Here is a 15,922-nt window from a genome sequence, read left to right as displayed (position 1 = left end):
TCAACTTTAAGAATCTTTTTATCAGTTCTCACTATTATGTAAGAAAAGACATAATCAGGTGAGATCTTGTTATATTCGTCTCAATGCGATCATCCCAAATATTAACTTTATATATATATATATATATATATATATATATATATATATAATATATATATATATTATATATATATATATATATATATTATATAATATATATATATATATATATATATATATATACACAATCAAAAATCTTAATGTCCAAAGAAGAGTGTTAGAGTCAGTGAAAAAGCAAATGATACATATATTGTGAAACGAATGTGGAATTTACATATAATTTAGGCGGGAAATTTTTAAATAAAAGGGTGACACATGTCCTTGCTTTGCTTTCTGCTTTAGATTTTTTTTGGCAAAGGCTTTCTGCTTTAGATACAAACCACAAGTTTAGTTTGATTATACAAGTCGCAAGTTATCTGGCTAATATCCATGCTTACCTCTTAAGGTTAATTCAATTTCGAAGCCTAACTATATGAATCATGAAAAGAAACAAAGAGTAAATTTGTCCTCTTTTCAATAAGTTTGTTTTTCTCTGCCAACTAAAACCATGTATTTTCCATCATATATAAATATGGTCTATAACCCATATATAGTCTATAGATATAGTTCCAAATTCAAGATAGTGATTGTCTATCAAGGGTTAACAATCTTTAACTTGACATTTGACTGATTAAGGCTTTGTTATTTTCGTCTTATTTTTATTTAATTTAATTTATTTTTGTTTAACAGTTTAACTTAACTTATTTTATTTAACTTATTTCTACTAAACTTATTTATGCTGAAACTTAAAGTAGATTTTTTGTTGTACTTAACTTATTTTGAATAAGCTAAGAAGAATATAGTCTAAATACATGAGTTAGATAGAATGTGACTATGTATGTAATTATATATATATATATATATAGGCGAGATCACATGAGAATGCTCTTTACATGAGAAATGAGAATGAATCTCAACCACACGATTGGTTTAGAGTTACAACACATATTCATTAGAGTTATATCCTTCAAAAAAAATTTGAATTCAAATTTTTTTTTTTGTTTTTTTTGAATATTTTTCTCCAAATATTTTGTTTTTGGAGTTACATCAATTTTTCATTAGAGTTACATCACTTATTCATAAGAGTTATAGCGTGTAAATTTCATTCTCATTTCTCATATAAGTATGCATTCTCATATGAACTCACTTATATATATATATATATATATATATATATATACTCCATCCGTTTCCTAAAGATCTTCCCACTTACTGTTCCTACAGATACCAAGGAAAATCAAGTTTGGGGCATGGTGTGAGTAAAGTAGGAGAGAGAAAGGGAGTAAAATTGAATTAATAATGTAATGGTGGACCATATGATAGTGACATGAGAGGGTAAATAGGGAAATTTGTTTTGCCAAATAAGGAATAAAGCAAAAGAGGGAAGATCTTTTGGAAACACCTTTAAACGGAGAGAAAATATTTAGGAAACGGAGGGAGTATATTGTATTTAGTGTTCTTCATATGGGAAGGAAGAAACATTTATAAAGGGGGGGAACAAATAAAAAAGAAATTAATGTGATCAAAATACATAGTAGTCTCCATGGTAAAATATAAAAAAGGAAATTAATAAACGATGAGGGGTAATGAAAATATGAACCATCAACCAACCTAATCTCGTGTACTAACATAACTCGTTTAAAATGTTTCAAATTATATATAATGACATTTTATCTTTGAAAAAAGTTTTGCCATATAATATATATAGATATATTAACTTTTGCAATACTTTGATTTTTGCAATGTTTTATATAATTTAAATTTCGCAAATAAATGTGTAGCATGTAGGTCTTATTAAACTAGCTTACTTCCTTTGTTTCTCTTTATTAACTACTTTGACATTTGCACAATTTGTGTGTTAATCGTCTTTATTTCATTGATATATAAAGACAAACTGAGTATGCAATAGATTTACGTCAATGTTGTGCGCTAGAGACTATGAAATTGAACATATTGCAATTAGAAAGTAACAGATGAAATATTGATTCAATTATTCGTTCTTTTCGATCATACAAGATTTTTTATCACATTTAAACCTTGGCATCTACCACATGACTCTAGATCCATTTCTTTCAAGACTCATTAACCATCAGGATCAAATATATTCAAAACATTTCTATTATTTTTCCCTCCTACTTCAACATATCAATTATATAGATCCCCATTTCCAAACATGTTGTCTCATTATTAATAAGTCATAGTCAAAATTGTATCATAATATCTTTTCTAAAGAAATTTTCCTAATATACTAAACATTACCCAAAAAAAAAAAAAACTCAACTTTTAAATAACCCACTAACCCTAAATTTCAGGAAAACAATAAAGAGATAATTGGAAAGTTATAATAAATTTATAGTCAATAATTTGATCCCATGACTATCATAAATGAAAAATAAATAAAGATGATGATATATAATAAGTTAAATTAATAATCAACTAGCGCGTGTGAAGTAATAGTTAGTTGTATTTTTGTAATCCATAATATGTTTTTACTAATATACCCTTCACCAAAGTCTCCCCCACCAAAGTTAGCTTCTTTTAGCCTCTTCCTCATTTCTTCTTCCACACCCTCCTCAAAAATCAAAATTTCAACCTTTAACTCAAAAAAAATCCCTTCTTTTTTTTCCACTTTTACTCTTAACCCAAAAAAATCCCTTCTTTTTCTTGTTCATTCATCTTTTTTCTCTCATTTTTTTCTCTCATTTTTTTCCATCTTCTTTTGTTCTTAATTAGTTAAGTTTGTGTAGATTTAGTTTTGTTTTAGAGAAAAAAATGGCAACTATAACAGCATCATTAGAGAGATCACTACAAAACTGTTCTTTAAACCAAACAACTACTAGAAACCGCCGCAACAGTGGTGGTGGTGTAGGACGGTCATCATCTTCATCTGATGCTTCGGAAACAATCAAAAACTGTCAATCACAAAATCATAATAATCATAATCGTAGAAGAGGAAATAATGATCATCATCAATCATTAGTTGCACAATCAAATGCTTCTTCTTCTGATGATAATTCCACTTTTGTTGATCTTAATTCTCATGCTTCTCTTCCTTATCATTGGGAGCAATGCCTTGATTTGAAGGTTCGTTCTTTTTTTCCATTCTGAAATAAATGAAACACTTATCTGATATGTTTTTTTAGAGAAGTATAAATATGATTCTTCATTTATGTATGTTTTCTTGTCAATAAATAACCCTTTTAATTAGTAGTACTCTATAAACGGATCTTTTATCTATTTTTTCATCACTAGTTATTTGCATTCAATGTTCAACCTCCTTTGTATAGAAATTTACTTTCTAAAGAAACAAACCCTAGTTCAAGATTAAATTCTAATCATTTCATTTTCTTGTGTTTATTTGCATGCACTACAATTTTCTTTGATAAACATATCATGAAAGAAAAAAAAAAACTTGATATTTGTGTGGTTGTTATTATAGCTTTCTTCTTTTTTGAGAAAAAGTTTGAAGTTCTTACCTTTTGGGTTTTTGTTTACATGGAGTACTTTTTTGTTATTAATCTTATTAGAGTTAGGAAACTATACTCGTTTTCTTATTAGTCGACTCTAATATAATATACTTACCATAACTCTAATAATGTTACATTTGGAGTATATTAAAAGATGATGTATTGAGTATAATATATGTTAAATTTACAGACAGGGGAGATATATTACATAAATTGGAGTAATGGGATGAAAGCAAAAGAAGATCCAAGAACAACTGCAACAGGTTACAATGGTGACTATTATTCAGAAGAGGAAGAAGAAGGTGATGATGAAGAAGACGAAGAAGAGAGTGACTGTTATGATAGTGAAGGATCATCAACTGATCAATCATCTTCGTGTTCGAGTAATCGAAAAGAGAGTTTTAGATCACTTAAGAAGCATCAACAACCACAACAACAATTGAATCAAAACTCAGTTTTAGTAGTGGCAGGTTGCAAGAGTTGCTTAATGTATTACATGGTGCCCAAGCATGTAGAAGACTGTCCCAAATGTTCTGGTCAGCTTCTTCACTTTGCTGCCAATCATTCCTCTCCTTAAAATTTTTAAGTAACCTCCCATTTTTCTACTAGGGTAGTACTACAAATTTTTAAGTCTATAATTTTATTTTATTTTTTTGGGTTTTGAGGAGAAGAGAAAAACAAGAGAAGGGTGTTTATTTTCAATGTGGATGCAAAATCTTAGGTGCTCCTGGGAGCACGTAGAACTATGTGCTTTTAGGTACAGTTTTTTTGCACATTTGTGACGTATTTTTGTCAAATGCGCAAAATGTAAAATGTGCAAAATATGGGTGCTCCCAGGAGCACTATGGAGACTTTGTGTAATGTGGATGATTCCATAGATTAACTTGTGAATTTAGCTTAATAGTTTTCTTAATTTCCTCAAATTTTTTTAAAATTCCAAAAGCAAAATTAAGTAGTATTCCAATATGAAACTTGGGAGTTTCTCTTAGGTTGTTGTTTGATAAGTAAGTAAGTAACTAATGGATGAAAAAGAAGAAGAAATGAAGGAGGAAAGTGTATGTTTTTTAGTGTGTGTTTTTTTTAAGGCCGCAGGTGAATTGGTAGAAAGAAGAAAGAGAAGAAGAGTGAGTGGGTGGATGAATGGTTGATTTCTTGATTGTGACATTATGTAGCTTTGTTCTCTTTGTTCTTTCTCTATATTTTCCATGCCCACATAAATATTATTTTTGGGTTTTTCTTTTCTCTTTTTTTCAATTTTGTCTCATTTAATTTTTCACTTTTCCCTCCATAATTTATGCAAAGTTTTATTTGATTCTCTATCTAGCAACTTACATGCCTGATTTTGTTCTACTTGATTGTTATATTTTTTCTTTTTGTGTGATTGAGCCATAAGGACGGGGATGAGTATCGATCCTAGGATGACGATTCTAGGATGATCTGGAATCGAGAGGGAAGCTATAACCAATATCCTCAATCTCCTTGATTGTTATATTATTCCTCCTTAACTTATCATATGATCATATGATATCTAATCCACATCCATGATTTAAGTGTCCGTCATTGACTATGGAGTATTTAATAAGTATACGCCATTGACATTTATTATAGAGTAACAGAATGTCAAAACTACAAAGTGCTAAACTTATGATTGTGTTATGATTCATGCATATGTATGCAAACATCCTTCTTGATGACAGCAATTCTTTTATTTATTTAGGTCATTTAATGGTCTTTCATGTTCTTATATTTTTGGAATGAGCTGTACGTATAATGAAATATGTTTAATTGTTACTCCATTCTTAATTAAGTCAGATTAATCTTATTTTTCTTATATCTTGGAAGCACTAGGTAAATATTGTTCTTTTCACTGATTTTCACCCGAGTAAGTTCAGATCCGTTAAGTTTCGGGCCAAGAAATTAAGTTCGTGTAAAGTTCAAATTATTTCAGAAAATTTAAGATATAATAAAATTAATGACTAAATCTACTTTTATATCAAAACTAGACCGTCTTTTTTAATATTTTTTGTAAAATGAATTAAATAAGTCTCTAAACCAAGAGTTAAAATAATTAACTTAATCAACCACATAATCTAGTATAGGTGTCAGTTTTGTCGTCAATCTTGTTACTTATAAATCATAATTACAAATATGACAAATACACAATTCTTCCAAATTTTATGCGTTTTCCTAAAAAGCTACCCGAATTTGTGATAAAGTTTCATTATCATGGTCATTGACATGAGAATTTTTTTACAAATCTAAACTAAATTACATTACCATTTTCAGTATCTATGACTACTAATCAAACAGGACGTAAAAATTATTCGAAGGATTCATAACCCCATTACCACAAAATCATATACTTCCTCCGTTTTTTATTAGATGTTACACTTTTCAAATCACAGACTCCTAGGTAATTTTTGGAGATGAGAGAGATAGAGAGAATGAAAAACAAAAGGGTCCCATGTAAACATGTGATAGGAGAGAGATGGAGAGGAGTTGTTATCTAAAATAAAAGTGTAACATCTAATTTAAAACTTCCTAAAATAGAAAGTGTAACATCTAAAAAAACGGAGGAAGTATGTGGAAGTTGTAACAAAAAATGGATTAGTCATAGAAGTGGCAACCTACCTATTTTGTGCTACTTTGGTGAAATGGAAGCAAATCAGCTGTTGCCACATACTTAAAATCAGTCCTAATTGTTAAGAAATTAAGAGTAGTTGTTTATTACCTTTTCGTTTATCATAATCGTTGACTTGTATTCTACGACAATGTGGAAGTTCTTTTTCTTTTTTCTTTCTTTGGCCTTTTTGTAAAAGGTGTAACCGAAAGTATGATTAATTAGTTTGACCCTTATTCTACGGGAGGAGAGTTCTATGGCACAAGTTAACTTATTATGGGTAGCACAATCATGAATTATTCACCACCAAATTAAGTCAGTCCATATTAGATTGTATTAGAAGGAGAGGTGGTAGTTCAGTAGAGTACCACCTCGGAATATCATCTCGGATATTGTCCAGGGTTCGAATCCTCATCCCAACAATATGTTGGACATTTTATTGTGGTTTGTTTAGCTTTGTATTCAGCCTCTGAACTGGTGTGCACTGCAAGCTAGTAGCCTAGCAGGGGTTAGTCTTCGGACCAATTATCTTTTCTAATAAAAAAATATAATCTTAACTTGTATTAATTGATCAACAATTGTATCTTACTACTAATTATTAAATCAAGTAGATTGTTACACTTTAGCAACTCTATGTTAAATAATTAATCCACCTAATGAAAAATTATCCTTTTCAATTAATATTAGTTGTCTTAATCACTGTATATAAATAAGTCTCTATCTATTGATTACGAAAGATAATTATCAAAAGCCATCATATTTGATTTTCTTTTTGTGCATAAAAAAACCGTAGTATTGTGAAAGAGATGTAGCATAATGTGGCAGCTAAGGGAGAAAGAAACAAGGAGAGAAATAATATCATGCTAAAAAGTGGAGAATCATTTGTCTCACAATCAAAATATAGAGTGGTCCTAAAAAAAACAATTACAAGATTATTTCTTTCTATAGTAGATTGTTTCATAATAAGGTCTTGATCTTTTGGACCTATTTTAGTTTAGTTCGGTTTAGACATAGGGGTGTTAATGAGACGAGACAACTCGCGAGCTACTTGATATCAACTTGGTCAAAATTCAGTCAACGCTCGACTCGAGAGGTTGGTGATGAGCCGTGAGTCTAATTGAGAAACTCGATACTCGACTCTAAAACTCGTGAGAAACTCGAATATGTAATTATCAATAGCAGACTAGTTAACTTCAATATTTTTCAACTTTATTGTTGCTTTTATCATGAGACACTTTTAAGCTACTCGAAATCTATTTGGTCAAAGCTCGACTCGATCAATACTCGACTCGAGATAATATTGAGTCGGCGTAAAAGGAGAGAGGTGGGTTGGGTGGGTATAAGAAGGTGAGCTGTAAACACTGGTATTTGTCTGGTGGTATAGAAAGTAGAAACGCTAGTAAGAGATTCGGATTGAAGGGAGGGGTGCGTAGCAGAAGAGAGAAGTAATGAGTTCTCCAATTCTATGCTGGTAGAAGAAACTAACAAACAAAACTAAGGGGACCTTTTACCATTGGTTTCTCATTGTCATTCGTCAGGAAAAGAAAAGCAGGGGAATCTAAGCAGGTTCAGCTGCTCAATTTGCCAGCAACAGTAAGAGAGAGAAATTTGTTTCAATTTTTTTGGTTGAGTTGATAGGAATATGACTTACTCTTGTACTACTAACCCCTCCATATCGACATATGACATTTCGTTATGGACCATCTTACTCTGTGACAAATATTCCCTATTTCCCTCTTTCTTCCTATCCTCAGCATTATTATGTATTGCTCCGATTTTTCATTTCACCTGTCAGATCATCGACACTCAGACGAAGGTGGAACATTTGGACATTTCAGTTTAGGCCAAAAAGTACCAAAAAAATAACTGAGTCGAACATTTGGACACGTCGTATTTGTGTCAGACATGAATATTCGAGTGCGAGAACATAGCTTGTAAGTAGGAAATATGGTTTGGATAAAGCTTAGAGAATTCTTTTTTTCAATAAGTGGAATACTATACCAAGGAAAACATCAAATCATTTTGTGAAGAATAGAGGTCGCATTGATATCAATATTCTTACTCACTCTTTCTTATTAAGGACAATACGTCTTTAAAACCTTGTAATAAGAAGATTGTTGTCTTAGTTTTTCGTCAAACCATATGTTATTAGCTGATCAACTCTCATCCAATGGCCTTTATTTTCTCTTTTATGAGTTTCTAGAGGAATAAATAGAAGATAATCGATAAGTTTCTAATAATGTTTACAATGAGAACAAGCAATTGATTTCCTAACTTTTTGCACACTCAAATAATGGGGTGGCATTTACTCATGTATAAATTATTTGTGTCCAATGTAATGTATTAACAATAATCTCATTACAAATTTACGTATTTTGATTAGTAATTAATTCTTCTTATTAGTAAACTCATATATGCATTATTCGTAATCTTATTAATGCTAATCAGTAACCCACGTCGCACCGTCAACTAATAGTGTGACTTGTCATGATATGAACAAATCAGTTACCCACGTCGCACCATTAGCTAACAGTGTGACGCATCATGACATGAATAAATCAGTAACACACGTCACACCATCAACTAATAGTGTGACTTATCATGACATGAACAAGTCAGTAACCCGCGTCACACCATTAACTAATAATGTAACATGTCATTATATGAACAAATCAGTAACCCACATCGCACCATTAACTAATAATGTGACATGTCATGATACGAACAGATCAGTAACCCACGTCGCACCATCAACTAATAATGTGACATATCATGATATATACAAATCAGTAACAGACGTCGCACCATCAACTAATACTTTCTTGTGCTTTGTGTTGCAAATTGTCCAACAAAAGGAGAAAATATGAATTCAAAAGCTTAGCTAGAAAAGATTAGAGAAGGTTAAGGTTAAGATAAAAATTGGTCCAGCTGACAGAAAATAGCTTAAGGAGAGAAACAGCAGAGGCTAAAGAGAGTATCTATATCAGTGCTTTCTGAGAGTCTGAAACCCCAGAAAAGAGAATCTGCTTTTTTTTGTGGGGGCCTTTTTGTCTTCCTTTCTGACCTCTTTATTTTGTTGTGTTGTTGAATTGTTATACCCTTCTTTTTATCCAGCATCATTTTCTTCTATAGTTAAATTTCATATTCCTTCTTTTTACCACTATTTTATGTTTTCAATTCCTTCTCAAAATTCTCCCTTTTCTCGGTAAGTTAAAAACTCTTTTTATTACTTTGTTGCAATCAAAAGAATAGAAATTGTTCTCTTGTGTAAAGACTAGAGATTCTTTTGTTCAAACTTGTGTTCACCAGTTTCCCCTCCCTAGGGTAAAAAATTCTTTGGAAGCAACATGAAATAACAAATGAATATGCCCAAACTTATATAAAATATATAGGGGAAACACGAGAAAGATACATGTGAATCTATGTACTCTTATATTTCTCTATTACAAAGTTTACTAGTACTTCTATAGTTTTAATGAATAGTTGTGCACTAATTATGCATGTTCCCTAGCACTCCTTTTTGAGATGATAGTAAAATAGAAGTAATAATTTATGCACTTGTGCATGTTCCCTACTATACTCCAATATCTTTCACATGTTAATCATCATGACCTTGAGTTTACGAGGTCAAGTCTGACTAGGAGCACTTTGGAAATGGAATTCCTTATTCCCTTCTTCTCCATTACTTTCAAAGCTTATGAGGGTCTGTTCTTCCCAACTTATTTTCAGTTCAGTTCAATTCAATTCAGTTCAATTCAGTTCAGTTCAGTTTAGACCAGTTCAGTTCAGTTCAGTTCAGCTCTTGACAATACTTTTACTCTCACATATCACTATTCATTTCAGTTCAATTCAATTCAGTTCAGTTCAGTTCAGTTCAGCTGTTTTATGCCGAAGAGAACAGGCCTTCAGTTGTTAAAATTAACTAGTTAACATGCAAAAGGTATTGATATAGTAGAGATTTTTCTCATTTTTTGTTTGGAGAAGGGTTTATAAATGAGACCGTCTGTTTCACGCTTTCATCTTATACAAGGTAATTATTAGGTTATTGCAAATCATTATAAGTTAGTCCAGTTAGTCCCCGAATAAAATCTTGGATTAGCATAAGATACAAATCCACTTTAATTATACAATAAGTGTTTTACCCTTTTGTTTTTGAAGAAAAAAAGTTCAAAATAATACTTTGGAGGTTAAATGGCATCTTGGTGCTAAGTGTGTAAATAATATGACGCAAGTTTAAGTTTGAGTTTGGCCTGTTTGAGGTAACTCGATTCAACTTGCTAGCTTTTCGAGTCAAGGTCACTCGAGCTGATTGTGACCGAGTTGATCTCAAGTACTAGCTCACATGTTATCTCATCTCATTAACTCCTATTAGGTAGACGATATGTTGGATTTAGGCATTTAACTTTCGATAATTGTGTTTTTGAATCGATCAGACGTAGTTATTTAACTTATGGTAGTAGTTGATAATTGTATATATATTTGAGTATTTGAGTCGAGATTTCAATTCCTCCACTCTACTCGGCAACATCATGAGTCAAGCTCTCGATTCGCACTCACTCTACTCGAGTTTGAGCAAACTATAATGGCTTCATGTTGGAGAAACTCATGAACTATTTTGTTTGATTTACGTTGTACTTGATTCATTACTGCATTATATTATTGAAATGACGAAGGTAAATCTGGATAGATTTAAGCAATGATGTCATGGAAATACAATCTCGATCATAATTAAATATAACACATGAAAATCTAATGGTTTAGAATGATTTTAAGTTATAAAATATAAACTCATGATAATTTTAAACCATTAGTGCGCATGGCCACATCTATTTATGACATAATGTCCATGATATCATGTGAATCCACTTGGTTGTTCAATGGGCTGTCGGGAAAGATAACTGCTTATTGGGCCACCCAAGTGTTTATACTGTCATCTTCATTTTCCAACCACAAATATCCCATTTCACTATGGCCCAAAAGTATATGGCTGAGAGTGAGACCATCTATTAGAACTATTCTTAAGACGATTGGAAGAAGCCAAAATTCAGGATGGTTGTCTTTTTTTAATAACCAAGAGTCCAAAACAGTAAAGATCAAAATCAGTTTTTTATGCTGAACAAAATACTCCCTATGTTCCCAATAAGTTGCAAAATTCACTTTATCATTGTGAATCAATCTTATATGTGTTTTTTCGAAAATATAATTATCGTGAAAATCTTATTAGTTTTGTCTCAATGTTTATTTCACAATTTTAAGTATATCTATTTTTTTAGCACACTAATCAGTCATCATATTATAGATAATCAAAACTATATTTTTACAAGACAAAAGCAGATGTTGTAATTAACTTAAGACAAAGAAAGACTGAAAGTATATGAAAATATTGATTACATCTTATATACCAATTGCTCGTTTCTAGTCTAAATATTGGACGACGGTAAATTAAAGAAATCTAATTATGCATTTAAAGATATATATTCCAACACATAACATACATACATATAGCCTAGACAGATAACGTAAAGTGATATTAGATGATATTGATGTAGATCAAAACTTATTGAACAAAATTTACCATAAATTAAAGTAATGAAGTACAACATAACAACAATGTACATGACTACATCACATCAATCAAAAACTAAGGAACATACCATTGCAAACCATACGTCCTACAACAACCTAACAAACGAAGAAGAATCATACATATGCTAAATCCATGCTAAGTGAGCCCAAAAGACTTGTACCATAAAAGCAACAACCATATTATACAATCAAGTAGATGATCCATCATCCATATAAGATTACTAATGTGATGCTGCAGCAGCAGCAGCATGGGGACCATATTCAGCGGCCCTAAATGTAGTGAGTGTCTCAATGAGATAGTGGTTCGCCTTGTCAAAATTAACAAATCCCATGAACCAGAACTCATGGTTGTCCACTGTTGTAACGTGAATGTATCTTTCGGTCGAATTCGCTCCCATTGTCACTGGGTTTATCATGCTTATTTGTGCCATTGGTATCATAACCTAACACACCAAAATGCACATTTCAATCAGTACATTAATAATAGTATGAATACATGTTACCTCTATTTTTTAAACGTAACATTTAATTATTCCAATCCACTCACCATAAGGGCAAATGTTGCATTTAAGAAAAATAGAGGCTATATGATTACTAAAGACTACGGTAAGCACTTGTTTTAATTTGTTCAAATATAGGTCGGATTTAATATTATCCTGAAAAAACTCTATGAGCTAAACTAGGCTATGAAGCACGAAAACAACTGGGATAGTTGGACTAGATAACCCCCTTGTTTTCGTGCTACATAGAATTAGGTCGCGTGTTTGGTACCTTGTAGTAGCTCCAAGCCTCTTGGCCAGAAGGAGCAATGAAGGAAAGTGGGCGGTCACTGCAGAAGGCTACTCTGGCATTAGACAGGTACATGGTTCCTGCAACAGGTCCTGTTTGTGTGGAGAGGTAACAAGCAAAGGTCTTTTTGAGCTTCTCATCAGGCTGAGTTTGGAAGATCTGCTTGAAAAGCGGCTCGAATCCACCCTCAGTGAGCGCCTTTGCTGTTAGATTGATCTTTCCCCAAGCTGCGCCTGACACTGATGGCCCTGTTTTCACTGCAATCAAGTTTCATACATTCTTAATCTAAGCTCCTCTTAATTCAACAAAATCTTAAAAGCATAAAAACTAAAGTAGCGGTATTATATATTGAAAAAACATTACGATCAAGGGTGATTTTGTAATGAATTTCACAATATTTCGGCTATTCGAAGAAAAATGTATTTATGTTTTATACTAAGTACTTTTAGAGTTCCATGTAGCTAAAAACGGACGAAGCTTAGCTTGACTCACTTGGTAGGTATTCCACCTCATGACCTTAATCCATCAAATGAAGATCACTTGGAGGAAAATTCCCCTTACAACACCCCCTCCTTCTAATTGCCTGGGTCTCTGAATTAAACTCCATACGAAGAGTCGAGACAGTCTAGAGATTATTTATCTTACTAAATTAAAAAAAAATATATATAAAGCTAGAGACAGCAAATTAGATGAGTCATCATCGTGTCACAATTTACATGTATTCAAATTGACTTGTTGTCATGTTAAGGCCTATTTATCATTAGTCGGAAGGACAACCCTTAACCTAACCCAACTAGTTTGTTTGACCAAGTTATTAAATGCATCACACGTATATTAATTATTTTAGGACAAGGAGAAAAGACTTACAGTTATGCCAAATGTTACGTGCAATAGTCTCGGCCTTTTGGCTCCAAGAGTTAAAAGCATGAATAACAGGCTGAAGAGGGTTATTGCTAGGTGCTTTATCCATAGGAGAGTAAACCAAGTAAGGCTGATCATGGAAATATTGTCTTTGTTGATCATCCGCCCTCCATAACGCCGCCTGTTGGTTGTCCGGATGGGCCGTCGGATTCGAAGGCGGTCCCATTACGTGAGTCCCCCACTTCTTAGTTTCGTCATGATCCTTCAATGTTGTCTCTGGTTGTTGTGGTGTTTGTGGTTGTGATGGTACATGTGAGTGATCTTCTTGGGGTGTTCCTGTCATATTGATGCTGTTTTTTTTGTTGATCAATAGGATATACAAAGTAAACAATTTTATGTAATATAGATGTGTAACGAGTTATGGTTTTATTGATTGATGATGAGAAAGTTTTGTATAGGATGATTTTAATTTATACAAATTGTATAACCTATGTGCTAAGAAAGCTAATTCAACATGAGTTCTTCTAAAATATAGATGTCACTAGCTATCACGCGGTGTCGTAGTTACTTTATTGTTAAGCAAATTCGCGTTTTTAGAGCTGATCTCATCCAACCATTACTAGTTTATTTATTTTAGATATACTTAAGTAGTCTCTTCTTGTCTTTTTTTATTCGCTATATCATAGAGACATTATGTCAAACCTTAATATCTTGAGTTATGTACTTCATAAAAAAATTAAAAATATATATTTATTTAAAAAGTATATATAACATAAATCAAACAAGAACCTAGACGGTCATTTTTGTTCTTTGTGTACGAAATTAAAGAAATTCAAATTGTCATGTAAATAGTGTCGACAAATAAATATAACGACTAGTAAGTAAAAAAGACAAGGAATAATATTCTAACATCTTGTAATTTATATATATATAATTCAAGACAAATAAATGTTATACAGTTACATGTACTTTTTCCTTTTCCATACAATCAAATGAGGCATTAAGCAATAAAAATGTTTGTTTTAAGACTCAAAACCTCTCATTTGATATGTTAATACATTAATCAGCTACTCCATTACAATATTCATGTTGGTTTGTGTGTCAGAAAAATTCATTTAAAGACAAGATATTATTTCTATTTTTGAAGAATTTAAATTTACGTTGATAAATAATTCAAAGAGTCGCGAATTCATTGGAGACAAAAACTAGTTTTTATATAAACAATGGGACTATCTAGAAACGCATAGCTGGCCACTATGGCTTTATATAGAAGATTTGAGATACCGACAGTTAATTGTAACGTCAGATTCAGATATGTTGAATCAGCAAAAGCTACAGATGCTTCTAGACATCCATATTCTCTCCATTGCTCTTTTTACAAACTACTAAAGTCTTTCCGCTTATAAGGCCTACATAAAATGTGTCTATTAACCAAGTCCATTACCAAAGAATTGATCATTTACTATAGGCCCAACCACCAAAATTATAGGATCATATAAGTCATGATATAAGGTTTAAGTTTAACCCAATGATACAAGATCATTTAAGCCATTAACAAACGTTTTTGGTAAGGTTGATATAGATTAGGCCCCTTGCTCGTGGTATTTTCTTGACTTTAATTACTCTTAATATATGGAGCTGATGGTTTAATAAACACTAGTCGTTTTTGCAAGCGATGCGTGCGTGAATTATTTTAGTGATTATTATTATTACTTGTTAATGGATGTTGGTATATTGTTATTGCATTTCAAAGTTTAAGTAAAATTAAAATTTTATGTTTTTGGTTTTGTAATTAATTTCAAAAATTCTTTAGTTATGTTAATTTGTTTTTCAATCATAAACTTTTTTCTTTCAATACACATATTTTTATGAAAGTTTATCTTAGTTATTTTGAACTTCCTTTGATATACATATTTTAAATTAGGAAGGGTTATGATTGAGGAAAATCTCAAAATCTTAATAGGTAATCTTTTTTATTGAATGAAGGGTTAAAAAGTCTTTTCAAAGGAGACACCATAGCTATTTCGATTATAAACTAGTTTTTAGTCACAAGTGATTTCCCGAATTATTAATATTTTCATGTTAAAAAGTATTATTTAATGTTACTTAACTTATTAGTTAGAACTTTAGTATATTAACTTGAGATAACGTGGTCGAATTCTACATGGAGCATGTTTTTAATTTTTTAATGTTTAATTATGACGGAAATCTATACTAATATACTACCTCCGTTTCTTTTTAATTGTTATACTTACACTTTCCACGCATGCCGATGCACTACTTTGAGTCTTTATATCTCTAATTTTGTATTTGTAAAAAATATAAAAACTACATATTAATAAAATACATACTAATACGAATCTAACAAGATCCCACATGACTATGTTTTTATTCACGTATAAATCACAAACGAGGGTCAAAGTGCAATTTGTGAATAGTGTAAAATGTCAAAGTGTAACAATTAAAAAGAAACGGAGGTAGTATTAAAAGGCGTGCTTAAACCAGAAACGGTGCCACGTGG

General features: G+C 31.6%; 2 protein-coding genes across 2 annotated transcripts; one reads left to right on the top strand and one right to left on the bottom strand.

Moving 5' to 3' along the window:
- The first annotated feature begins 2,643 nt into the window (after positions 1-2,643).
- On the top strand, positions 2,644-4,872 carry LOC104897485 (protein CURLY FLAG LEAF 1). The gene is made up of 2 exons (XM_010684368.4): positions 2,644-3,162; positions 3,736-4,872. Exons 1-2 carry the CDS (start codon positions 2,851-2,853, stop codon positions 4,120-4,122), a joined length of 699 nt encoding a protein of 232 aa, XP_010682670.2. The 5' UTR covers positions 2,644-2,850; the 3' UTR covers positions 4,123-4,872.
- A 6,850-nt stretch (positions 4,873-11,722) lies between these two features.
- LOC104897483 (GEM-like protein 5) lies at positions 11,723-13,912 on the bottom strand. Its single transcript, XM_010684367.3, has 3 exons — positions 13,408-13,912; positions 12,523-12,797; positions 11,723-12,194 (listed from the first exon to the last, which is right to left on the bottom strand). Exons 1-3 carry the CDS (start codon positions 13,742-13,744, stop codon positions 11,973-11,975), a joined length of 834 nt encoding a protein of 277 aa, XP_010682669.2. The 5' UTR covers positions 13,745-13,912; the 3' UTR covers positions 11,723-11,972.
- Between the last annotated feature and the right edge of the window lie 2,010 nt (positions 13,913-15,922).

The sequence above is a fragment of the Beta vulgaris genome, chromosome 6 (assembly GCF_026745355.1).
Source record: "Beta vulgaris subsp. vulgaris cultivar EL10 chromosome 6, EL10.2, whole genome shotgun sequence".
Taxonomy (NCBI): Eukaryota; Viridiplantae; Streptophyta; class Magnoliopsida; order Caryophyllales; family Amaranthaceae; genus Beta; species Beta vulgaris.
The sequence above is the reverse complement of the archived record's forward strand: the minus strand, read 5'-3'. Positions and strand labels throughout refer to the sequence as shown.